The sequence below is a fragment of the Pteropus medius genome, unplaced genomic scaffold (genome assembly GCF_902729225.1).
Source record: "Pteropus medius unplaced genomic scaffold, Ma_sr-lr_union100, whole genome shotgun sequence".
In the NCBI taxonomy this organism is placed as follows: domain Eukaryota; kingdom Metazoa; phylum Chordata; class Mammalia; order Chiroptera; family Pteropodidae; genus Pteropus; species Pteropus medius.
The window spans coordinates 8,810,993-8,838,406 of NW_024347790.1; the positions used below are offsets into that span (position 1 = coordinate 8,810,993).

Here is a 27,414-nt window from a genome sequence, read left to right on the forward strand (position 1 = left end):
GCATTTATACACAAGTTGCAGTTATGTTATTTTTTTCTTAACACTTGGAATTATTTTATATTTACCGAGAGAGCACTTTTAACTTAATTCCCCGTAAACATTTATCGAATCACTCTTGTCCATGATATATGTAGAATGAAAAGGTGAAGTCGTTCCTAGCACTTGAACGTGATTTGGACTTGGGAAAGGAGTGAGATGAAAGCTAAGGTTGGAGGTCGGAGAGGCTCTTTCTCACCTCTGGTGAAGAAGTAACTCTTAGAGCCTCTGTGGATGTCAGATTCTCTCTTTTGAAGTTGGAAGTAACCGTTTACCGACTGCACAAGACCAAGGAAAAGGCATGGTGGACACAGTGAGAGGTTGGTTGGTATCTTCTCCTCCCACTGGCCCTCAACAAGCCATGGGCCCCTCACCCTGAGGAGAGTAGGGAGCAGAGCCACCTAGTAGAGAGTGGCATTATGTAAGAGGAGCTAAATGCTTCACATTATTTATAGTTGACAGATTCCTATGCTTTTTTTTTAGTTACCTCTCACCACAACATTATCAAGTAGATATTCTGATTCTTTTATAAAAGTGAGAAGTGAAGTTCAAAGCTAAGCTTTTATATGGGGCTGTACTGCCAGTACATGGCAGGATTGGAGTCTGCCTTTTAAAAGAATAGTGGGACCGGAAAAGCAAAGTCCTCTCATATCTAAATTGTGTCTTCCTTCCATCTCTCCAAACCCCGATATTCTTTCCTCTGGCAGGACTAAAGGGAAAAAGAACTTTTAGCCCGAAAAGCTAGTCAGAAGTATCTCAAGGTGATTTTTCATTGAAAAATTAGTCCAGTGACATTGGGAGGGCATTTGGAGAGGGGGGGCTGTTTGGAAACATGAGTTGGAAAGTAACAGCAAATTCTATTCCCAACATGTCTGGAGAGGGTCTGGCCACAAGCACCTAAAGGCTTGGTGGCCTCTGGCACCAAGTACACCCTCTGATCGGCTTCCTGTGGCCTTCCTTCTTCACTGTGGAGGTGGTGAGGACATCTTTAGATCTCCCACGACAGGCTGAGGGAGGAGGCCTTTGCTATCAGGGTAAAACTTCTTTGGTTTCACAAGGCAGTTAAGCTCTAGGGGCACCACCCCTGGGCCTGGGGCTCCCCATCACTCCAGAAAGAGCTGAAGTGGGGCTGCAGGGATGAGCTTAATAATAGCTTCTGTTAGGAGGCCCTCTGAGGTGCATATTTTGCACGATGTGTTATGTTGATTGTCTTTGACTTGAAATTTCAAAGCCTGCAAGCAGGTCCCTTCCTTTCATCGCTATAATAACAGCAGTCCTCACACGGACACCTTTTATCCTGAAGCCTTTTAAGTGCATTCCTTGCTCTCTGAATGGCAAAGACATCTGCTGCTTTTGCTCAGGCATCTCCCAATGAGCACCGTGGGAGCCAAAGCCTGTAAAACTGTTCCTTTGTTTACAATGCACACCTTCTTGTTTCAGAAATAAACAGAGAGACTGATTGATTGAGTCAAGGCAGCTGGCAATAAAGAGACACCTATCTGAAGGTGAATAAACTAAAAATCAAGAGGTAAAACCTCATTAGGAGGAGACAAATTTATGAATTGAATCAACTAACTGTGATTGGCTTGAATGTTAAATTTAGCTTCAGCCTTTCTGATATACATATTATATATATATATATATACATATATATATATATATTTTTTATATTTCTCATTATAAGACAAAGTAATACTTATTACTCCTTCATGAGGCAAAATTGTTTTTCCGTTTTAAATTCTAAAAGAAACATGGTTTACCTATGCCTTCTTGAAAGGCACATTGATTTATCAACATAATAGGGTCAATAAGAAAACAGCAGTCTTCTTCATCTGGCCTTTTATTTTGTATCAGTTCCTTCAAGAGGAAAACACGGCACTAAATAATAATTTCAGGAACATGTGTCTGAAACGGGTAGGGGGCTGAGTTAACGAGATCCAGACTTGGAACTTGCTGATGCTGTTACTTTCTATCTTGACAGAAGGATGCTAAATAGAGATGATGGTGAGCTAGGCCTTATCTTCTTTAAATAGCCCTTATCTCATGCTGGCTTTGGAGGAAAACCAGAAAGCAGCCAATTCATGGTGGTATTTCAGAAGCAAGTCTGTGTCATGTTACAGGTAGGACAGGAGATGGGCAGGGGGCAGGTTCACGTCTAATCCTGGGAATGGAATTGGTCGCCCTCACATGCTGACCTGGCGAGGGGTCCCCGCCCCCTCTGCAGGGCAGCGGGCTCTAGCTGCTCCTCCAGACACAGCCAAACCTCTATGAAAAAGTTGAAAAATAGAAAATATTCAAGAATTTATAGAAAATTGTTAAAATTCCAAATTTACTTCCAGTCAAATTTTAAGACCCTTAAAATTAAGTTACTGTAATGATGTCAGAGCTACAGATATGAGTCTCTGTCTCTTTAAAAGGTGAAGTTATTTGCATGTCCAAAATGTATTTGATGCTTTTTGTCTCTTCTTTCTTAACTGTTATCTTTTTTGGCATGAAAAGTCCATGCAATTCTGGATTCCTGCTAAATTTTGCATGGCTTAGAAATGGAAATGCGTCTCTGTTCCTGTGTTTTCTCCATGAATTTGTGTCCTCATTTCAGGGGTCATCTATAAGAAATTCTTTTTCTTGGAATCTAATCATATAGAATACACATAAGAAGACAGGAACGGCATGGGTATCTTCAGGTCACCAGAGACAAGAATCCTTCTGGATTCTAAATGTTTTGTGAAAAAGTTGTTCCCTTCCCCTTCCCCGCTCTTTAAAAATATCATGCTTACTCAGTAATTCTCTGACTTGGAAAAGCAATGCATTCTCATTTAAGAGAAATAAAAGAGTATGCTATTCATAATTCATATTTAAAAAAACAATGTTAATATTTCATTTTGCTTCCATCTTAAGTTATAAAAAAGTTTCTTTAAAACATCTTGATTAGGGCTGCATAGCATTCCATAGTGCGAATCTATCATAATTTGTTAACCAGCCTTCTAGGTCGTTTCTAGGTTTATTTATTTTATTAAAGAAAATAATATGTACAGATTTTTCTCCCTGACACTCTAGTGCAGAAAGTATCACTTTTCTTAATATCTGCAAATCTAGCTAATCTCACATGTATTCGGAAATTATTGAAAAATTTGTTTTTATCACATGGGGTTCTTAAAGAGATGCTAGGGAGCGCATCTAGCCCAGTAAGACCGGGTGAGGCCTCTGAGTTGCCTGGGAGTCGCAGTGAGTGGTCTCCCGCCTCTGTTTGCAGGTGGGCTCGTGGCCTCCCTGTGGTGTCTTCTAAGCGTGGGCATCAAGTTTCAGTCACTCTGAGAATGCTACACATGTTTCCTCCCAGCTGGGGTCACTCTGTGTAAATGGGACCCAGGTCTCCGGGATTTGAAGAGCACTACCACCACCCCTTCCACCGCTGCCACCAAAACTAGCATCCTCTTCCTGGTCATGGAAAGTCACTCACCACCCTCTCTCTGCCTATTTGGCAGCCCCCCCTCTCCCATTCTGGGGGGTAACTCCAGATTCATTTTCCAAATGCCTTTAACTTCTAAGCCCAATGTGAGGAGAGGGTCCTCAGGGTGGTCTCTGTGGCACAGAGACAATGTCAATGCACTTCCTCCTGGGAGGACCTTAGAACACAAAGACTTGGCATTTTCCCCGGGAACTTGGGGAGAGGAGTAGATGTTCCATAATTTTCTGTTTGTTTGTTGCTGACGCCTACAAGGACAAATGAAGAATATCTCAAAAGATTAATCTGACACATGAATAACTTGAAAGAGAGTATCTGTGTAGTGTGATGCTCCTTTAAATAACAAGCAAGCATCCTTTTCTGCACAGAGGTGTCCTTGTCATTTGTTCCTTGGAATGTGTAGGAGGGGCCTTTGCCTGGAGAGAGTAGGTTGGCAGAGGAGTCTTGGTTGACTCGCTTGGCCTCGCTGCACGGATGCCTGTGGCTGGCTCTAGACAGGAAGGCAATGGGCAGTGACTACTTGGCATCACTGCCTGTTCGTATTTCTGACCTGATAATGAAGTAATGCACACGGTGAAGGAAAATGTGGAAACAAAAGACACAGTTGTACGTTTCTCAACTGCTGAATCGTCTGATTTTACTCCAGACCAAACATCTTTCTGTTTTCACAGGTGAAAATCATGGAAAATGGTCTGGGTACTCTTTGGGTGGAAGGAGGGAGGGAGGGGTTGAAATATTACCCGTGAAGAAATAGGGTTTGAACTGAGTTTATCAAGGATAATTCATCAAAATAAATCTTCGAGAAAATGGGAAGGAGAATGTGAATTTTCAAAGCTAAACTTTAGATAAGAGAGATGTATGAGAATCTCAGATACACACAGTTGGGACCTGGCATTGAGATAGAGGTTTTGTGCAGATATGTCCTCTTCGTCAGGCCTAGATTGGCACTAAACTCTCAATTTATGTGTTTATAACAATAGCTGTACCCTTTAGTGCTTGCACCAAATTTTCCATTAAAAACCAAAGCTGATTTCTTCTCCTCTAAGCCTTTAGTGCTAGGTCCACCCCAGATTTCATAATTGTCCTGCAACTAAGTGCAGTTCTCTCTCACATTTATATTGCAGCTCTCACATCCACTTGTCATTTCCTAGAACCGTGGGTGTCTTTAGGTTTGTCCCCAGATTGGCCATCAGCCCAAGACTGGCACTGAGGAGATATCAGCTGAGCTTGTGTTTTCCTGGCCATCGGCCACAAAAGTTGTGAGAAGTAAACAAAGAGGCACACAGAGACCACGGCCTGCTGCTTCAGAAGTGCACCTGGCTGCCGGTCCCAGGACTCACCTGAGACTAGCAGGTGCCCGGCCTAAAGGGAGAAGACTTTCAGCTGGTTTGGCCACCTGGGATGGGTTTACATAAGGACGGGAAGCAGGATAGAAACCAGATATTGCCTTATGAGAGCTCTTTGTCTTTCTTTCCATCCCAGACCCAAACCCTGCAAAGGCCTTAGACTTCGGTAACGAGGAGGGCAAAGAAGGGAGGGAAGTGACTGCCCTGTGGTTCCAGAAAGGACTCTGTAAGCAAATTTAGAAGCTTAGAACTTCCATCGTGATCATTTGAGGCTAGAGGATTGTGGAGCAGAAATGATGGAGAAGACTAAAGTCTGGGATGATCCGTTGTTTGTCAACTTCTAATATTTTGCTCCTTGAATCTTTCATAAGAGGACCTAACAACTGGAATGTTCTCTTAATTGAATTCAGAATTTCGACTAGGTTGGAGTTGTAAGCTTCACAAGTGTAAGAAACGGGGCGAAAGTGTCTGGATGTCGTGATTAAATTAACCATGTCAGTTAATGAGTGTTAGAATAATGAATCATTCTGAATACATTTCCATGTGGGATGCTTCATTATATTTCCAAATACTCTGTGGCAAATTGGGCATTAATTAGCATGAAGTAGAACTTCAGTAAGGCAATGTTGAGTTTTCTTCTCAAAATACAACATAATCTGAAGTGAATAATATAACAGACCCCACAGTGTTCCCTATAGTTAACGTATTATGTAAAGCTATGTTTGCAGCTCTCATCAATCTGGACCTCGAGATTACAATTTAGGGTTTAAAGGGTCTGGAAAATGGAAATGAACCAACATCGTCAATGCCTCCAGCTCTAACTTCCTTTATTTCTCTTTGGCTCTAGTCTCCAAGTACGATATTGCAAAGAATAAGAATAAATTTGATCCCCTAGTAGAGCATAATGCTCATGGTAAACATTTCAGCAAATATCTGTTCATGATAATAAAAATGTAAGTACAACAGTCTTAAAAATTAATACTGTGCAATTATGTTGCATGTACTTGGAACTTAAATGCAGAAACCTAGATCCTAGTGCTAGCTAGCTGCATATTTCTATAGAGCAAGAGTTTCAGGATAAATAATCAGAAGGAAATCTCAGTAAACTAAAGTTTTCTTGGTGACACGATTTTTTCTTCTTTGTGTGGTATATATCTTCGAGTTATGAAATTTCAGTCCCGAAAGGACTAACTACCAACTAATTCCACCTTTGAGCTTACCAATGAGAACTGTGACTTAGTGAGGTTCTATATCAGTTTTTGTAGAACCCGAACTAGAGCCAGCATCTTCAGATCCCAGGTTAGATGACTTTACCCCTGAGTGTCACTCAGGAATCCTAAAGACCCGATCCCCATTCCTACACTTGCTAGAATTTCAGGCCTAAACTCTCTGCTCTCCCAGGGGTAACCAGTATTATGAAATTGCATAGGGTGAAATGAGATCACCACATCGATCACCTCGCACAGTGCAGTGGACACTCTGTTAGTTCCTGTCTCTCCTTCCTCGCCCCTTCATTAAGCAGAAACTATTCCTAGGGAGCCAGTCTGTACACATTACAGGTGAAGCAGAGGGGCCATCTGTATGTTGTTACTCCAGTGTCTTGGTGACAGAAAGCCCTCTTTGTATAAGAAAAGACTAGAAAAGACCAGTGGAGTTCACATGGCCTGGTTACGCAGACCACCCCTTCCTGCATGACCCCAAAGGACTTCCCATTTGGGTTTGTAGGTTTGGGTTCTCCTGATGATTTGGGGAAAACTCCCTCTATAAGGTTGTGATGGAAACAAGGAGATCGGTTGGTGTCCTAGGTCCCCATGAAACACAGAGGGAAATCCAGGCTTACGGACCCTCGAGTCCTGCTCAGGAGGCTCAGAGAGCATGTGCACCCTCCCTTGCTTCATGCATTTTTCCCAGTCAGAGCAGCTGTTCCCTCAGCAGCTTCGGGTAGAAGCTGCGGATGCCACACCGTAGACGACGCATGACCGAGAAAGGGCTCCACCTGAGCCAAAATGGAAACAATAACTTTTAACCGAAGGGCTTTTTTTTTTTTTTATTAGGCCAAATCGAAAATAATGTGAGCATCTTACATTCCCTTTTTTGGTGTTAAAATATTTTCTTTCTCATGGTAAGAATAATACCATACAGGGCGATATTTTTAATAGGGTGTTTTTGGATGCCTTAACTCTGCAAAATAAAATCTTGGTAACCTTATATTGTATCCTCTCCTATAACTTTTTAAAGGAAAGGTTAATCTATGAAATAAAAAATAATGGAAATTATTGCTGTGGAGAAGTTAGCTTTCTCCATAGTTATTGCTAATATTATAAATGCGTGCGCATCATAGCAAACTGGTCAAGGGAGCTGTTAGAATTGTTCTTCGTCAGTGATGGTTTGCTTGCAAGGCACAGAGTCATTTCAAACAAGTTTAAGAACAAAAGTGGAATTAATTGGAAGGAGTTCATTGGAAGAACTTCACAATGTACTGGAATCAGGAACTGAGATGCCCAAGTGTCCAGATATCTCTTCTTTTGATCCTTCAGGCTTTTCCATTGAGGTCATGGGGGTCTCTCATCTCCATGTTCCTATACAGATCTGCATCATTATTTCTCCGTAGGTTCTTTCTCTGTTTCATGTTCCCTGTCCATTTCAGCTGCAGCTTCATATGACCTCACATTTCAAGTTCTCAAGACACTGACTAAATAGCCCCTCTGTCCCAGGTCTGCATTTCTTGGGGACAGAATTTGATCAGTCCAGCCAACATCAGGTAACTCCTGCTTGATCCGATCAGTCTAGATGAGGCTGGGAGTGGTGACCATACATCTCATTGCTCAAACCAATGTACATCTGAGAGCGAAGGGGGTTACTAATAAGTACTCTAGAAAGACAGGTGCAAAGCGGGACTGTCCAAGGGAAGCTGCCATGTATGTTGCCCCTAGATATGGAACGTCGGGCTTCAGGGGGTCACCTATGTAGGCAGGGAGGAATTCCTCAGAAGAGGGAAGGGGCCTTTGTTTGGGGACAGGGACCCTTTCAAAGCTGTCTAAGTGTCAAGTCAACTAATAAAAGTGGAACTTTTTCATTTATTCAGATTACTAGAGAGGGTTGCAGGAGACATAGTCCTGCCACAAGGTTGCCCGTGGGAAGAGACACCTTGCTGCTCAGCTGCTCTTGGGTGACGGGTCTGTTAGCTCAGTTGAGAGAACAGAGAAAGACATCAGGCTCCCGTTCCTCTGAGTGCACGTGGAAGGGAAGAGCTTCAGAGGCCCGCAGTTGTCCCGCCTTCTCCTCCCGCATGCCCCTTGAGTGCATGAAGACCTGGGAACACGGGCGGGTGACTTAGCTCGGAGCATCCCTTAGCAATTCCTCACCCGTGTTCTTCCTCCTCTCCCAGCCTAGCCTTTAATGTTAGCATTTTTTTTTTCCCCAAAACTCCTTCACTCAGTGACACACCTCTTAGCTCTTCTTGTCCAACTGTTAAGCCATATATTGTCCTTGGCCCCCACATATACCTTAAATGCATTATGAGCTCAAAAGCCATGTATAGCACTTTTAACTCCTGGAGCCTTGCACTGTGCTGAGTCCTGAGTCCCTGTTCCAAATGCTTTTTGACTCTTTTTTTCATGTAGCAAATCACAGGGTATCTGACACTAACGTCAGCACTTTCCATTGTCTTTCTCTCTGAACTAAATGATGTCTCAGCAGTGAGCTGGCATCTGAGGGGAGGGTACTGTGTGAGGAGATTGCTAATATGCAATGATAGTTTGCAGTGAGAAAGTGAATGATGTAAAAATGAGAGAAAAGTTTATATTCGAAACTGAGTCGCTGTGTACAGAAAGTTAAAAGAAAGATTTAGCCCTCACATCCTTATTTTTTATACTTACTACCACCACAATGACTCTGAACAAGAAATAGAAATTTGATTTTTATTTTCTTCAAGGATTATCGACTTTGGCAATTGAATTGTCAAGTCATCAAATGCATCGTGTCTGCCATGGACTGCAAAGATGACCAACCAACAGAGGTTGTAAATGAAGCCATTCTGCTTCAAGTAATATTATTTTTTGGCTATTTTGCTAAACGATGTCTTTTTTTTTTTTAAGTCAAAGTTGAGAACATCTTAGCTTGGTATTCTGCTGAGCATAGTAACTAGGTTCATTGCTCGGCATACCTCATTGAAGACCGTATGACTTTATGTAAATTTGGTGAGTTAGGCAGTGACACAGAGTTGATTTTTCTAGACAAATAATACTCTTAAAGATGTCAAAGCCAGATCCCAGTCTCCGTAACAGAAGGAAACTTTGTGAGAAATAAATCTGGGAATAAACCATTTTGCAGATTTTGCACAGTAAAGTTAACCCAAAGACACAATTTAACTGTGTCCTTTCTGGCTGTGGTATCAGCATGTAATCTGAGTTGAGAGTTTCCTATGGGACATCCAGGTTGGCCACCTCCCCAAAGCCACAGGGGATTCGGGGAGCTAGGCGCTGACCTTCTTTCTGTTTCCCCCTATGGAAAGGTCTCGAGAGGGGTAGCAAAGTGCAGATGCTCCCGCCAAGAGGGTTGTCCTCATGCTTTTAACAAGGACAGATGGGAAAGAAGGTGATCCCCACACCCTTAAAGCATCCCCTAGAGTACCAGGCACATCTGGCTGTTCCTGAGAACTCCACAGCTGAAGCCTCGAGGCAGTTACGACTACATAATTTTTAGTGCACCTCGTTCCAAGAATTGTTACAAATTTCAAGATAGCCACAGAAGAGCATGGAACTAAGCGCGAAATGCTTTCAAGGATGGGGCCCTGGGTGACCGCACAGGCTGTACACCCAAGAAGCTGGTCCTTCCTTGAGAGTTAAGTGCCTCAGTGCTTAACTTTGATTATTGGCATCCTTAGGAAGACCTAAAGGAAATTAAAGAATGCTACCAGGGGCCTTCCGGCGCACACACACACACACACACACACCGACACACACACACACAGCACCACGACACACACACACGTACGCAATGCCTGTATCACACCATCACCTCGTCAGCAACTTCGGCATCTTATGAAGTGAATACTCACCTGCCTGACTAATTCAGATCAGTTTACCTCCTGGAAGGTGCCTGGAATCATGTAATTCAAGTCAAGGGCAGGCGGTGGGAGAGGGGACGGTTGAGATAACACATTCATTCCGCCTAATCCCTCCAGTTTCACCAACTCCCTTACTCTGGCCTTCTACAAGTATAATCTGCAATCTCTACACAATAGCGAGAGTGACTTTCTAAAAAATGCGTTTGGTACTGGACCCCTCCCCGCTTTCTCCGCCTGAAACACCTCAGTGGTATTCTGGTACCTTAGAGTCAAGTTGAAAATTGTCACCTTGACTCCAAGGCTGTGTGTGTTCTGGTCTCTGCTGGGCTCCAGCCCCCCTACGTCCGGTCCCCGCCCCCCAAGCCTCCTCACTTCTTCCTGCCTCAGGGATTTTGCACATACTGTTCCCTCCCCTGTGGTTTGCTCCTTCCTCCCAACTTCCCGCTTTCGCCAGGTCACAGTTCCAACCCTCCATCTATACACACCCCTCACCACCAGTCTGGGTTATACACTCTTGTTGCTCCTTTAATTTGTCTTCAATGTCTGCCCCCTGACTAGACTTAAACATCATGAAGGCGGGGCCATGTCCGTTTTGTGCATCATTCTGTCCCCAGTACCTAGCACAGTGCCTGGGACATGGTGAATGCTCAAAGGTGTCTTTTGAAAGAATGAATAATTCATCATTTACGCTTAATTAAACAACATCTTGTGTTATTTGTCATCCTTCACTAATCTCACTGATTAGTTTTGAAGCTCTTTGACGTCAGGCACCGTGTCTGTTTTTCCGCATCTCCCACAGTGCTCACGTGTGCGTGGTCAGGGGATGTTAAGATTGTGAGGATTTCCATACTCGACTTCCTACCGTTACAGTATAGATAACTAAGAAAGAAATGCAGTTATGTATTTTGTGTGCGTAAGTTATTATAGATACCTTCTGCTGATTGGCAAGGCGAGTAATAACCAGAGCTAGATGATTTTATCTATGCGATCTGTGCCTCGAAAGAAAAATTCGGCTGTGACGTAAATATCTCCCTCACGATCTTGGTTTACCAATTTTGGAAATGGCCTTGGTATGAGACTTTAAAGAACTGGTTATGCTCAGCGTACTTTGGTGTGAGTGCATCGTGCATTCAGGTATACAAGCACGTGCATCTTAATGACGGGGATATGCTGAGACGTGTCATTAAGAGATTCTGTCATCGTGCGAGCCTCATAGAGTGCACTTACACAAACCTAGCTGGTTTCACCTACTACACTCATGCTATGATAATCTTGTGGGACCACTATCATATACACAGTCTGTCACTGACCAAAACGCCTTATAAGGCATGTGGCTGTATGTGAACGTGCACAATCCTATCTGCTGTGATAATAACTCTTAAAATTTATTTGTCCGGGAAAAGAAATTTTCTATAATGTGGCTTGTCCTCAGCTCCTTGTTCAAAATGGCATTTGTACGGTAGATGTCCAGTGATAAAAATCTCAATGGAATACTCAGGGGCAATATATATATATATATATATATATATATGCATATATATATATATATATATATATATATATATTTTTTTTTTTTTTCCCCAGTAACTTTCACAACCGAAACTTTGACCCGCTGGGAGGTCCTAGTCCTCCTGATAGACTTTTCCCCTCGCTGTGTTGTTTTGGCAGATTGGCAGACCTAGATAACATTTAAAATATTTTCGGCTTAATTAACGCATCCACTTTCCTACTTTCTTTCAAATGCCTTTTGCAGACACGAAGCCCAAAACTGCCTCACAGCCCTCAGCCTCCCAGCCTGGGTGACCCGGTCGAGCATCTGTCCGAGACGTCCGGTGACTCTTTGGAAGCGATGTCTGAGGGAGAAGCTCCAAGTCCTTTCTCTAGAGGCAGCCGGACCCGAGCAAGCCTCCCAGTGGTGCGGTCAGCCAACCAGACGAAGGAAAGATCTCTGGGTAAGCCCCCCCAAAGCAGTCTCTGATGCCCCTTTTTGTACTGCCTGTGTGTATTTTTATACCTCCGAACACATACCGCTGCATCCAAATGTCAATTCAATCTCGATCTGTAAAAACACAAGTACTGAGAAACATCACTGATTGAACACCGAGCGGCAAGCCTAAGCTGTCCTCATAGCTGGGTGCTCCCAGATCTGTCTGGGATTCACCGCTCAAGCCAAGAGGCCAGCAGGACTTGCCTGTGTTCCTGGCATAGACACTAGCGTGGGACAGACTGCAGAATGGGTGTCATTTCTCAGGAACCTCTTTCCCCATCTCAGAAGTCTAGATGGTTAGGGAACAAGCCCTGTGATGTGGGTGGGCACCAGCCCCTCACCACTGTCTGGCAGTGAGGGGGGCGGATATGAATGGCTCCAGGAAGAAGAGGTGCAAGTGTCCCCAACCCCCATGGCTATTAGTGGAAGCTGCAAACTCGGGGCTGTCCGTCTGTCCCACCACTGCATGGATGGGCGGAGGGGCTTGGCACGCGTTCGGCATAGCTTTTCCTCTCAGCAAGGTTTCAAGAAAAACTAGAGGATTCTCTTTCCACCTTACCACTTAGCATTTGATTTTTCATATGGGATATTTTTCACTTTTTTTCTTGCTCTGCTTTTTTTCCCCCCTGGCCCTTTAACAAAACGTACAGGTCATGACAACTTGGAACTCTTTGCCAATAGTGTTTCATAAGCTTAACCTGCCATTTCAAACACATGGTACCCGTGTTTGCAGACAGGATCTGGGGACTGAGGGGACAGGAAGAGAGTCAACCCGAAAAGGTCTTCAGGCTCAGGTCCCTGCAGAAGACAACCGAATTCTGCCTCATAAAACCTAGCAAACGCCTTGCTTGAAGAAGAGAAGATGTGAACTGACATCCTGATTTCATTTCCTCAGTTGCAGATGACAGTGAGAGCAGTTTGGGATCAGACATTATCCTAGCTGACCTAAAAGAAAAAAAAAACAACTATTATTATTTGCATTATCGATATTAATTTTTAACTCAAATTTTGTGTACTTCATCTTAGCTTAATAAGATGAAGCTAAGCCTCACTTTACAAATGACAGAAGAAAGCCACAGAAAATGTGCCCTTTTTTTTCTTTTTTTTAGGTCACATAATTAATTCAGTGGCAGAAGCAGGCAGTTTAAAGCCTTCAGTTCCTATGGCCTCACCTACAAACAAAAGCAGGGGACATGCAGGGGTGTGGTGCACCTGAGGAGCATCCTGGGCCGGGGCAGTGTCAGAGTGACACAGGCTTCCGGGAGCTTTCCATCTGAGTTACAGAGCCCTGGGCTCTCTTAAACCCACGCAACTCAAGGCAGGAGGCCGCTAAGGGGTGGAATTTCTCCTTTGTGCTTTGCAGGAAACGAGTGAGATTCAGGTCTCTGTAAAGACAGCCTGTGCTTTGCAAAATACAATGAAGATAAGAATAAATGCCTGTGTGCCTTCCCCCATGCCTGGGAAACAGCGAGACTGTTGGACAGGGGACCCTTTGTCTTGCAGGCGGGAATTTCCCCTGGCGGCCAAGTGCGCTTGGCAGTGCAGGTAGATGCTGGCGGCATTCAGGAAGCAAACCTCAGGACAGAGAGGTGGCAGCCTTGCCCTAGGAATTGCTAAGGTTGCTGGTGTAGTCTCTCGGGGCGGATGCCCTTTGCCAAACTCTTGGTTTTACACACCTTGCCGTAAAGTGCAGCAGATGACAAAGTGCATCTGGGGGGGAAAAAGTGTTTATTCTTCCAGCGCCGTGAGGAGCTGTTGGCCTGTGATTTTCACAACTCCTGGATAGAAACGAAGGAACACAGTGACAGGAGAGGAATGAGAAGCTTGCCCAAGCGAGCGGAGCTATGGTTCCAGAAAATGAGCTGGCGCTGGGCCAGCAGGGTTGGTGCTGCCCTTGACCGCCTCTTCACGGCCTGTTTCGGAATGTCCTCCCAGCTGCACCTGGCTTTGCGGAGTAGCTCAGTTGAGCCGGGATGGGAAATAAACAGGAAAGTGTGAGTCAGGGAGAGTCTAAACACAGTCTCCCTGCCAGGGGCCTCGTCCAGCTTCGTGTTCAGGAATACCCCTGTGTGCCTGGCTTTATTTAACAGCCAGACACGAGCTCCTGGGGACAGCGGGCTCCTCAGAGAGCCCAGGACCGGGAGCAGTAAGCAGGTGTCTCCCCAACCCCGGTTGCTGCAGGCCTCAGAGGCTGCAGATTGGATGCTGAGCTTTGTCCTTCTGTAAACTCGCCGTTGGTGCCATTCGGACCCACTGGCATCTGTACATTGTCATTTTATCTTAATCTACGGAATTTTAAGACCTCCCCCAAAACCTTGTTGATCCTGTCTTTATTTAAAATTTTCTGAGTTTGTTCATCATGATTTTTACATTAATTTTAATTTAAAAAAACATTACCTTAAATTATTATTGATCTTGATTTTGGAGCCCCTCAAATTTTGCACCGGAAGAGATGCCTCACTCTCCTCACCCCAGTGTGCGTCCTGCATATCACCCCAGGAATGTCCCGTATCACCGCCGTGGCCTGCAGCCACAGAGACAGGAAAGAGGCTGAGATGGGAAAGCCCAGCTCGCAGGCTTCACCTCTGCACACACGCAGTGTGTCACTAGAGACCTGTGCCAGCTCAGACAGCACAGAAGGAAGTCCTGGGCACCCTGAGTGGGGAGCCTGGGCTGGACAGATCCACTCCTGCTCCTGGGAGGGGGTGAAACGGCCCCTCACTTCAGGCAGCCTGTGCCTACAGATAAGCCTGCCTGCTTAATCATTTTCCCGCTTGAGTAATTCCTGCTTTCTATTACTTTAGTACCTGGAGGCTGGGAGGAAGCCAGGGAGGCTGGGTGCATTTCACAGAGTCTGTAAGAAGACACATAATGGAGAGGTGGGAGAGCCACAGGTGTTGGATAGGACAGAACTTAGACATGGCCGGTGTCGGTATAATGTTCTTCCTCAGATGCTGTTCTGCACGCAAGATGTACGCTGCTCATTTGGGAGAGGCGCTCTGGGTCTGCAGGCAGGGACCAGTGACAGCAGAGAGCGCAGGGGTCCTCTCTGATGCTGAGGGCAAACTAATCATTCTTGGAGATTTACTGAGCACAGAAGTAAAGAAAAAAATGTGCTCAGCGGCTCTGATTTATCACATGACCAGGTTCCAGTGATCGGCACCTCTAAATCTCGACTTCTGCAGCGTGCTGGCTTCCCAGTCCACTCCACCCATCCGGAGCCAAAAAGAATTTCTTCTCGGTGAAATTTATACCGTTTCTCCTTCCCCTCCCTCTTCAGTGAAAATAGAGAAGATTAGGAGAAGGGAAGTCTACAAAATAAAGTAACAGCCCTTTGGCGGTAGAGTTTGATTTGAGAAATAATTTTTATGAAAAACGGCCTCACCGATATTAGGTCTGGGTCTCAGTGATGGGGTCGTTTCCTTTTCATGATCTCTGGCTTCCCAGGGCCTGTCTGGAATGCGACCCTGGGCAGAGGCTGCCGACTGGTCAGCCCAGCCCTTCTGCGTGCGCTCAGGAATTTGGAAATAAAACTCATGTGAAAACAAGAACGGCAGCAGCACTTCCTGCTGGCCGCAGCCAGATGCCCGTGTTGACCGTACTCTGACCGTTTAGCTTGTCTTTTTGTCCTCCTCATGGGGTCTTTTCGGATAAGGTCCGTTTTATCAGTTTTTCTTTTTACGGATTGTGCTCTTTGGTGTCATGTCTAAGAACTCTTCTTCTACGAAACTCAAGGTCCTAAATAATATCTCCTATTTTTTCGCTCAAAGTTGTATGGTTTTCTGTTTTTCACTTACGTCCATGATCTATGTTCGTTTTTGTATAAGGTGCGAGACTTAGCAAAGAGACCTCCCGCCCTTACCAGCCCAGCAGCAAGACGTGTAGCTATGTGTCTAAATTGTCTCTTACACACTCAGACTGAACAAGCAAGAATGATTTTAAATGGCCTGGGAGGATGTTAGCCTAATTGATGGAGAATTTTCTCGAGCACGTATGTGGCTGTTCTTTTATTCCGAGGTGGTAACAGCGATGGCGACTATTCCCTAGGCGGAAGCCGGTGTTTAAGGAACAAAAGGTTCATGGTCGCCAGAATCTTTCCTCCTATGTGCAGGAATGGGTAAGAGGCTAGAGCAAAGGACTGAGGAAACCATCGACCAAGAGGAAAGCCAGGAAGGGTGGTGACCGAGAACTGTAAGACTCACGTTAGATCATCCGAGTGTGAAGTTTATCCTTTGGATAGTTAAAAAAATACTAACGTTGAGACAAGTGAAAAAGCGGTGTCGCTCTATAGAGTAAGTGAAACATTTATGAAATTAATTTTCCTAAGCAGTAGTAGTGATTGAAATGCAATGTTATAAAAACAAAAATTTACGGAGGAGAGTGTCATAGTAAGTCGGTAGGTTTGGGGCACATCGCTGACCTTCATCAGGTGCTGCCGAAGAAAGGTCAGTAATTTCTCTAGCATGGGAACCACGTGGATGCTGGTGGGTGGATATGGTGGCTAGTGGTTCACTCTAGCCTCCTCCTGGTCGGCCTTCCTTTACTTTGAAGGCTGGAAAGCAGACTCATTCCAGATGTAGGAAGCAAGGCATTTGTGGAGGCTTTTGGGTTTTCTTCAGCGTCATTTATCAAGGACCCAAGGTATAGTCACCAGCTTGATAGCATTGAGAGGCGTGGTGTAAAGACATCCATTTTTCTAGTACTGAGAGCATGACCTGGCTTTCTAACAGTACCTATCGACGGCTTTCCGCTCAAGGCAGCCTGGCTTTGGAGTCACAGCTGTCCAGGGAGCAGGAAGCTTCTTCTTCGTCAAAAGAATTCTGTGGTGTCCTAGTTCTACAGTGAAAATCAGCCCAATGATTCTACAAGCCATCAAAGAAATCTATATTTGCTTAAACTAGCCCAGTTCTCTACAACTGAGCCCTGACCGATACAAAGGATCTGACTTACTGTATTTGTAGAAATTGTAGCATTGCCTGTTCTGTATGTTTTAGGAAATGTGACAAGTACTGTTAGGTACAGATGGACAATCTCTGGAGAGTTGGCAGTGAACTGGAGATGTGGTTTTCAAACTGCGTTCCTCAGAATTCTGTGGCGTTTTCTCTGCTGTAAACATTGCAGTTTCAGATAAGATTTCATTTGAAAAATGAGCGATGTTAAAGTGCTAACACGCACAGGCACATTAAAACATTTAAAACGTTAAATAGACCAGGGGCATGGGGGAAGGAAGGAGGAATAAAGGAAGCAAGGAAGGAAGAAAAAGAAGAGAGGGAAGCAGGGGAAGAGATGGAGGGAGGGAGGGAGGGATGAAAGAAGTTATTAGAAAAAAAATGTCTTCTATACACCAGGAGCCCTTGAAGAACTTTAATTTGGCTATTAGGTGAGTTGAAAAGATTATCTCTCCGCTTTCTTACACTTGGTGTAAGGAATGAAAGATAGTTTTTGTAAACTGAACCAATCTTTAAACTAAGGGGAAAAAAATGAATTTGGGGCTGGGAATTAATCACTCAAAGGAATATTTCAAGAAATTCTTTGATATAGTGAAAGAGTTGTGATACAAGTAATCACCCCTGATTTTCCCTCACGAGCTTGGATTTTCATATATGAGGTTTTCTGAAAGACGGAAGCGCTTATTCACATTTACCCACTTGGCTCTCAATTCACCCATGAGAAAGAACGTTCTTAGAAAAAAAGATTTTGTAGACTCCTGACATGTTGGTGCTTACTTTAAAAAATAAAGTTAGTTGGATGTCTTTGGAAATCTCGCTATTGAAATTCCTGGGTTGAACTTTTGGAATGGATTTCTCAGAATTTTCAGAAATCGTTTAGTTAATATGGCATCTCAGGAGGTCAGTGGCTTTTACCTATATCACTAAGATTACTTCGCTGACAGGATATGTGTAGGAAAAGCATCAATGGAGGTGAATAGAAGATTTGTTTGACTCGACGGCTCAGAGCCCTCCGTGAGTCACCAGTATTTTGCAGGTCTGTCGTTGATTAGGTGGGAAACAATGAGGAGTCTTGGAGAAGACTTGGGATCTGCCATTTATTTCCTTCTTTACAGCTGACTTGTTGCTAAACCTGGATTACAGGTCATTTTTCATAAAGTTAACATAAAACACTTCTGTACTCTATGTAGGTGGGGGGCTACGAAGTCAAATAACTGGTTATGGGATTACGGGGTTTAATTTCCAAAGCCATTTCAGAAAATCAGTCTGCCAATAAGACATTGTGAAATATTCCTTTTTCTCTCTGTCACGGCCATGATACCCCATCCTAACCCAGACACCTAGATAATGTTTATGCTTTTTTTCTGATGTAAAAAAAAAACGCTCTTATGCAAAAAAGAACTCTTCGTCAAGTTTCATAAGACAACATGAGAGGAAGTAAGGCCAGTTTTATGTTATTTATACCTCTCTACATCCAAAATAGACTTGATTTGGCTCATTCAAAAACAATAAAAGTATATAAGAACCATTAAAATAAGAATTAATATAAGTAGCGGTTGAGCCAGAAAAAATAAGGATAAATGCTGTAATTACAACCAAGACGAAATAGGTTAAAAGGAGCGATATAGTGAATCAAGTGGATTTTATTAAGAAGAGGTGTATACCATCTCATTAGGAAAAAAAGTTTTAAAGCATTATAATCTCAGAACTGCTATATCTTAATGTTGTTGACATCATCTTGTATAATAGACAGTTATATTTAACAGTTTTATGAAAAGTTTTTCTTATAGCTACGTCTTTACATAAAACCTCAGAATCCAAAGGCATAGTATGAAGCCCTGTCGTTAGAAAGCGTGTCTTTCAAACCCTGTAGATCTCTAGTGGATCTAATCTGACACACAGAAATAAGTGATGTGTTCTTAATTGACCTGATCCTTAGATCATTGGCCCTTGGCTCTTATTTGTCTCATCAGGGTGGATAACTTCAGATGGATAGGACAATTTGAGTGGCAGGTCATTGCTGAAGGCTTGAATGACAAAAGAGAGTTAGAGAAGGAATCTCTCCTATGGCGACAAAATTCCAATTTTTAATATGTTCTAGTAATGCCAGCTCTTACTCCACACTCTCCGGTAATGAGATTAGAAGGATCTGGATGCAGTTGACATCCTCTAATGTGCTCTGCTACGGTTTGGCTGGAACAACAGACATGAACTAAATGTGCCTGAACTACTTACAGGGAAAAGATTTAGTTTGTCAGTCTCCTGTTTTCCCGTGTTGTGAAAACTCTGCCTAAAATCTCTTGACTAAGTCTTGCAATTTTTTCAGTAACTGCAAGATTTATTGCATACTTAAAAGTGTTTTGCCAAGTTAATTTGTTCTTTAAAAGCTGACTTTAAAATGTAATCCTATACATTCATCTAATTCTGTAAGAATTCCCACACATTTTTTGCACCAGTTTTAAAGAATATTCTATGAAATAGTAAAAATAAGATGCACATTGGCTTTATGGCATACACGCACGTGGAGCTCCATCTTTGGTGCTCTCATCCGAGAAGTGGCTTTCCAGCGCTGCCTGCTGACATCTGGAAACTGAGATTTTGGCAGTTTTCTTATATTTCAGGAGGAGTATAAGAACCCAAGAAGGCACACATTCTGCATTGCTAGAGGGTGGACGTATTATGTCTTCTGAGGTAAAGGAGTTGGTGAAGGGTGCAGGTCACTCCCCTTCCAGATTTCTTAAGTTACCTCCGTGATTGGGGGTTGCAACTAAGCCACCTCAGAGTCTGGAGATGAGGTCCTGCCTGGACCACGAGGGGATTCACTGTCTGTCCAAAAGCTGCTTTGGACTGCGGTGGCAGGCGAGCCGTGATGGTGGTGCCTCGGTTCTTATCTGTCTGAGACACGCTTTTAGGGACTGTTATGGGCTGAATTGTGTCCCTCAGATTCATAATTTTAATTCCTAACCCCCAATACACCTCAGAATGTGATTGTACTTAAATATAGGGCTTTTTAAGAGGTAAAGTTAAAATGAAGTCTCTAGGGTGGGCCCTCATCCAGCATGACTGGTGTCCTTACTTGAAGAGATTAGGACAGGGACACAGAGGGAAGACATCGTGAAGTCACAGGGAGAAGTCAGCCGTCTACGAGCCAAGGCGAAAGGCCTCAGGAGGCACCAGCCCTGCTGACACCTTGATCTCAGACTTCTAGACTCCAGAACTGTGAGGAAGTAATTTCTGCTGTGTGAGCCCCCATCCTAGGGTACTTTGTTATGGCAGTCCTGGCAAACTAAGGCTCAGGAGACTCCCCCTTCTTTTTCCTGTCTCATTTGAGGGTGCAGTCAGGCTTATGGCATTCCTCACAAACTTAAAGCATTTCTTTCTTCACGATGGTAAAATTAAATTTGTCAAGGTTTCTGTTTATTTTAATTTGGTTTTATTCTAGCCTCTTCAACCTGCATACAGTGTATCAACTTGGTTTCTTAGTATGGCAAGGGGAAATTTAAAAACTGCTACTACTGATTCAACTTACTGATACCTTTCTGTGTGACATCTCCCAAGCCCTATCCTCAAATTTAGTAAATGAATGTTGTTTGGCATCTACCTGATTTAACCGTATCCTGTCAAGAAAAGCTCCTATTCTCACCATGCTGCGTTTCAGTTCTTGGAAGTTTGATAATGTCATTAAAAATGATACTCCCACCAATTTTTTCACTTTCAGGATTCTTTCAAGGTGTTAATTGGCTGTCAGACATCTCTGGCTAAGTGTCTCCCAGTAATATAAAGCTAAACATGATAAAACTAAATCTTTCTCCCTCCCCTCGCCCCCGCCCCCAGAAGTTTTGCCCATTTCTCAATTTTTTTTTTCCTTCACTCATCCATGTATGTGTTTATTAGGAATCTGTTTAGTTTCTGGCACTGTTAACAGTGCCATGGTGAGTTATTTTAAAGAGATATGAAATCTGGTTCTTGTATTTAAGGAATTTTCAGTATAACTAAAGGCACATGGTGACCATGTAAAGACTTTAAAATATACATAAATCAAAGGCTACAAAAAAGAAGCTGTGCATACACGCCCAGCCATGCTGGCCGCCTGGCTGTTCCAACATATTAGGAAAAATGTTAAGTGTCATTACATCGTAGTACCACATGAGGGTGTTTTAATCAGCTCCCAGTAGGGGAGGGAAAGTAGCCATACTTGAGCAGGATAATAGGGAGGCCTTAATGTCTAGCTTTTGTTTTGTCCTTGAACTAGAGTATTTAATCCCAGCACACATGACTAGCAGGTCCCTCACGAGAAGTGTGGGAATATGCACCCTTCCCTCGGTGAGCTGCAAAGCCGCCCTGCTCACCTAGGCCTGTCTTGCCATCCACTGCTGTTCTTACTTTCGATCTCTCTTTAATCTCCGAACCACTTTTACTGCCACCTCAGTCCCCAGCTTGACACACTTAGCAACGTAGGCAGACTCAACAGTGAAAAAGTGGCTGACCTTTTCATGTGACTTCACGCCTCTCTGCACACACACAATTTCTGGAATTCAGGGATTTTCCCCACCAGCGCCCTACCCTTGTCTGCCCTAGAGAACTCCGGCCCCAAACATGGTCATTTGGCACCCACATGTTGATATTGCTTCCGGTGTTGAGAAGACAGAGGCCAGTGCAGCTAAAGCTTTTCCTGGGGGGACAGTTGATTCAGTAATTGGTTTTGCATGATTCTAGGGTTATGTACTTTCTTATGCTTCCTTGTGCCTTCATAAGAAAACCAAGTAATGTAGGAACCTTTTTAAGAGTTAAAGAGCTCAGTTTAACAAAAACATACTAAATACCTACAATGCATATGGCACCATAGCAGGTGGGAAGAAATAAAATCATTCTTTTAACAAACGCTTATCCTGAGTTCCTACTAAAGCGCTCTTGGTACAATCAAAAAAGAAAGAAAAAGGCACAATCTTCTGATCTTCTGGAGCTTCTATTCTGTTGGGGTGGCAGATGATAAATATATAATAGACGGTATAAGTGCAATGGAAAAAAATTAGGTAAGGGAGGGGTACAGAGATGAAGGCGAGAGAGTTGTCATTTTAGAATGGTTGGAGGGCATCACTGAGAATGGCGTCGAGCTATACCTAGGACATGTGAAGATGTAAACTACACAGATATCTGGGAGAGAATTCCGGGTAGAGGGAACAGCCAGTACAAAGGCTCTGAGCAAGACTATGCCTGGGGCATTCAGGGAATAGCAAGGGAACCACTGTGATTGGAGCTACACAGTAACAGAGGAGTAGGAATGAGGTTGGAGGCGCAACGGGGACCGAATGATGTCACAACAGCTAAGACTTGAGCTACGGTGGCCACGTCAGAATGGGAACTGCTCTAACGGCAGAGTTGTGGGCAGGGGCATCACTTCCGTTATAAAGGTTCTATTCTGGCTGCTGGGTTTGGCATTGACGAAAGAGGCCAGTTAGGAGTCTTGTGATAATCTCAGGAGATGTGGGCATTAGCTGTGGAAGCAGTGAGAAGAATTTGGATTCTGCAGGTGTTTTGAACTTAGAGTAAGGTTGGCCCCTGCCAACCGGCAGTTCGAGTTCTGACGGAGGAGGCAGATATATAAGCAAGCATGGATGCAAATGTTGTCATAGTAACTAACGTTTACTGAGCACTCACCCTATGCCAGATATGCATTATCTAACACACTGAGCAGCAAAGCCAGGATATGAGCCCTGGCAGTCTGTCTCCAGAATTCAGGAGCTTAACTACTGCATTGTACTGAACAGAGAAAGAAAGAAATCCCAATCTGGATAGCTTGGAAGGCTTTTCATGGAAAGTAACATTTGGATTGGACTTTGAGGGATGAATAGAAGTGTGATAGTTTGAAAAAGGGCAGATCTTTTATGAGGATGGAACCAAAATAATACTATCACTATTGATCTCTCAAACTCCTCCAGAGGCTGATCTGGAGCCACAGTGGTATACTTCTTTGTACAGCAATTATTCATCCCTGTCCTGTGCCATTCATGCCTGTATCTCCAGTGCCTTTTCCCCTTTAAAAAAAAAAAAGAGGAGGACACTGAGTATAACAGAAGCAGCCCACGTAGTGTTTAGGGCCACCTCATCTGGGCTCCATTACTGACCTGCTGTGTGACTTGGGGCAAGTTATTCAATCTCTAAGCTCCTTTCATAAATATGTACTTCATAGAATAATTGTGAAGAACAATTGAGATTATGTAGGTAATGTCCTTAAAATGATGCCTAGTATGTAGTGAATATTCTGTCAATTCACTGATATTCACAATGATGACCTGAGTTATAAATAAAGATGTCAATTACACTTTTGTTTTCTAAGAGAAGACATTATGAATTTCATTTAGAAATATTTACATCAAAACAGTCACAATCAAAACATTTCCTGTTTTAGACTTGTTGGCTTCTAACTTACTCTATTTACCTACCGAGTTAATTCAGATCACCTCAACTTTCCTCTAATTCAAAATAAATGCCCAATCATTACCCTTTTACAGTATAGTTTATTTGCTAAGTTTATGTTATTTTATAGTAATTACGTTTTAGACTAGATGATTGTCTTTACTTTCATTAGTCCCATGCCTTTAAGTTACATTTTAAGCTAGATTGTTTCTGGAAATTTCCAGGTAAGGTAACTAATTCCATCCATGGCATTCCCTCTCTATTTGACTATTAAACATTGTCTTTAAATTTTAACACCTTCCCACATTCCGTTGTTTGTCTGGTTCCACATCTTTCAAGTCCTCCGTTTCTCAGCTCTATGAGTGTGACACAGACAGACTAGCAGAGAGAGATCTGGTGTTAAGTTGGATGTGGTTAATGCTTCAGAAAGAGTCTAGAAAATGTAGAAATTATGCTTTTAAGAAGGAATGATCTCAGGGAAATTTCTAGCGCTATGGCAGAGTGAAGGAGCCTAGAATGCCAACAGTCCACTTCTTACTACAAACACATAGAAATGCAGAAGGAAATACAATGACAACAACAAAATATTAATACATGGCCGAGTTTGAAAGAAAAGGAAGGAAATCTCCAGGTTCCAGAAGAAGGTTATCAAAGTGGAAATGACAGTGAACTTGATATTTCATAAGTGGGCATTGGTCCCCAGGCCTTTGAGCATGGGCTTTGGTACTTACATAGCAACAGGAAAATGAACAAAAAGATGGACTTCAAAATAGCCTAGAGGTTCAAATAGCTGGTTATTTATTAAATTGGACGTGGGAAGTGGAAGACTTTACTCACAGCCCAGGAAAGCAGCAGTGAAGTTTGGATAAAGGTAGCATGACAAATTCTTCTCTGGCTCTTAAAGCTTCTGCCAGCAGTGATATTTCAGTTAAAAGAAGTCACCAGGCCATGCTCAACTTCAAAGGTGTCAAGAAAGTATAAGCCAACAATGTACCTAGAGAAGAACTAGAATATTTGTGAAACAATACTAGTGACAACCATCCCAAGCCTATACATTTACATAGAAATGATAGGGACCACCAGCACCCCTGGAGTATGTTATTCAAGTGAAGAGAGAAATAATCAACTAGAATATAAATCTTAGGAAATCTAACAATCTGAGGAGAGATTAAAAAAATAAATAAAGCATGAAAGGGCAATTCAGAGACAGGATAAAATGACCAAAATTCCTATGTGTAATAGGAATTCCAGAAGATAAGACTAGAAATAATTAGAGAAAAACAATAATGGAAGGTATAATGGATGAGACTTTTCCGAGAATTGAAGACAAACCCGAACCTTAGGATTGAAACACAGCACTGAATCCAAAGCAAGATTTAAAAATAACATCCACACATAGGCCCACTGCGGGAAAACTTCAAAACATTAAATATCAAAAGAAAATCTTAAAAGCAGCTAGGGAGAAAAGACAGGTTATCTATAAAGAAAAAGAAAACTTGACAACAGCATACTTTTATAAGCCAAGAAGTCAAAAAACAATGGAATAATATCTTCGAAATTCTAAGAGAAAACTCACTTTCAACTATTACTTTAACCCACAAAATTATTACTTAAGAGGGAGGACAAAAACGAAGACATTTTCAGATAATAAGATTAAGAATATTTAGCATTCAGACTCTGGCCAGAAGAACTAGTAGCATATGTATGTCACACAAAAGTCCTCAACAAAATATTAGCAAATCAAATGCAACCATATCTGAAATGAAGAATTCATCACAACCAAGTGATTTATTCCAGGTATGCAAGGCTAGTTCGATATTTGAAATCCAATCAATGCAGTCAATCATATCAACCTGTTCAAAATCATATGATTACATTACTTGACACATAAAAAGCATTTAAAGACAAGCCAGTACCTATTCATGATGTAAAAAAAAAAAAAAAAAGCCTCCCAGCAAACTAGGTATAGAGAGGAACTTTCTCACTTCATAAGAGCATTTACACAAAACCTACAGCCAGCATCACATTTAAGGGTGAGAGACTGAATGCTTTTCCTCTAAGACTGGGAACAAGGCCGAATGTCTAGGCTCACCACAGTGTAACTCAGGAAGTTCTAGCCAGTGGAATAGACATAGACAACAAAAAGACAGTAAAATTCACACCATTTGGAAAGGAAAAAAGAAAATTTTCTCTGTTTCTAGATGACATTATCTACACAGAAAATCCCAAGGAAAATACCAAAAAAAAAAAAAAAAAACCTTCAGAGAAGTAATAAGTGAGTTCAGCAAGGTCTCAGGACACAAGATCAACACACAAAATCAACTACATTTCTTTGTACTAACAGCAAACAACTAGAAGCTAAAATTAAAAAAAAAAAATACTATATTGCTCCAAAAAAAACATGAAATAGTTAGATATAAATCTAGCAGAATATGTGTAGGATCTATATGCTGATGAAAGAAATTAAAAACCTAATAATTGAAGATACAAACTGTTTTCATAGATTAGAAGAGTCAACAAAGTAAAGATGTCACTTCTCCCCAAATTGATCTATAGGTTTAAAACAATTTTTTTCCAAACCACAGCAAAGCTTTTTTTTTAATAAACATTAACAAGCTTATTCTAAAATGTATATAAAAAGGCAAAGGAACTAGAATGGCCACAACAATTTTGACAAAGAATAATAAAGTGGGAGAATAAATCTCTTGATTTCAAGACCTACTATAGAGCTACAGTGATCAAGAATGTGTGGTATGGGCAGAGGGATAGACACGTAGATCGATGAAACAGAATCGAGATCCCAGAAATACACCCACATGATTATGCCCAGTGGATTTTTGACAAAATCGCAAAAGCAACTCAGTGAGAGAGAGTGAGCTTTTTCAACAAAGAAGGCTGGAGCATCATTTTTTGGACATCCATGGGCAAAAACCAGAACTTTAACCTGTCTCACACCTTATTAAAAAAATTAAAATAGATCATGGACCCAAGAAAATAATCAAAAACTATAAAAATTTTAGAAAAACAATAAATATTATTCAGGACCTTGAGCTTTGTGAGCAATTCTTAGACATGACACCTTAATCTTATTATCTGAAAATGTCTTCATTTTTGTTCTCCCTCTTAAGTAATAATTTTGTGGGCTCAAGTAATAGTTGAAAGTGAGTTTTCCCTTAGAATTTTGAAGATATTATTCCATTGTTTTCTGACTTCTTGGCTTATAAGAGTATAAAAGGAAAAACTGATTAAATGGACTTTATCTAAAAAGAGCCTATTAAGAGGATGAAAAGACAAGCTATGGTCTTGGAGAAAATTATTTTGTAGTTACATAAGCAACAGTAGACTAGTACCTAGAGTAGATAAAGAACTCTCAAGACTCAATAGTAAAAAATCAAATAATCCAATTAGAAAATAAACAAAAATGCAAGAGACATTTCACTGAAGTGGATGTACAGGCAGTAAATAAGTACATAAAAAGGTTTCCATCCTCAGCCTTTTGGAAAATGCAGATTTAAACCACAGCGAAGTATCACTACACACATCAGAGTGGTTAAGGTAAAAAATAATGATAATGCCAGATGTTGACAAAGATGCAGAAAAATTGGGTCGCTTGTCCATTGCTGGTGGGAATGTAAAATGGTACAGCCACTCTGGAAAATAGTTTTATGGTTTTCTTGAAAACTAAAAAATGGACATACCATATGACTCAGCAATTGCACTCTTAGGCATTTATCTCAGGAAATTGAAAACTTTATTCACCAAGAAACTTGTCATGAATGTTCACAGCTGCTTTGTCTGTAATAGCCAAGAGCTGGAAACTCCCCAAATGTCTTCAATAGGTGGATTGTTAAACAAAACACAGTGCGTCTGTACCATGGAACACGACTGCCATAAAACGGGACAAACTGTCGATACACACAACAACGTAAATGTGCCTGACGGGAATTATGCAGAGTGAAAACAAAATCACCAATCCCTAAAGGTACTATTCCATTTATATAAAACACTATTAAAAAAAATTAATGACATAGAGAACAGATTAGTAGTTGCCTGGGGTTATATGAGAGTGGGTTTGACTACAAAGTGGTGGCTTAAGGGAGCTTTGTTATGATGGTACAGTTACATATCATGACTGGGTAGTCATT

The 27,414-nt window shown here is 42.2% G+C and overlaps 1 protein-coding gene across 1 annotated transcript in view; it reads left to right on the forward strand.

The window, feature by feature from the left end:
* KIAA1217 (KIAA1217 ortholog) overlaps positions 1-27,414 on the forward strand; it is a 267,905-nt gene that overhangs the window by 121,584 nt on the left and 118,907 nt on the right. The window contains 1 exon segment of the mRNA XM_039877568.1: positions 11,670-11,868. Within this exon segment, the coding sequence (XP_039733502.1) occupies positions 11,670-11,868 (199 nt within the window).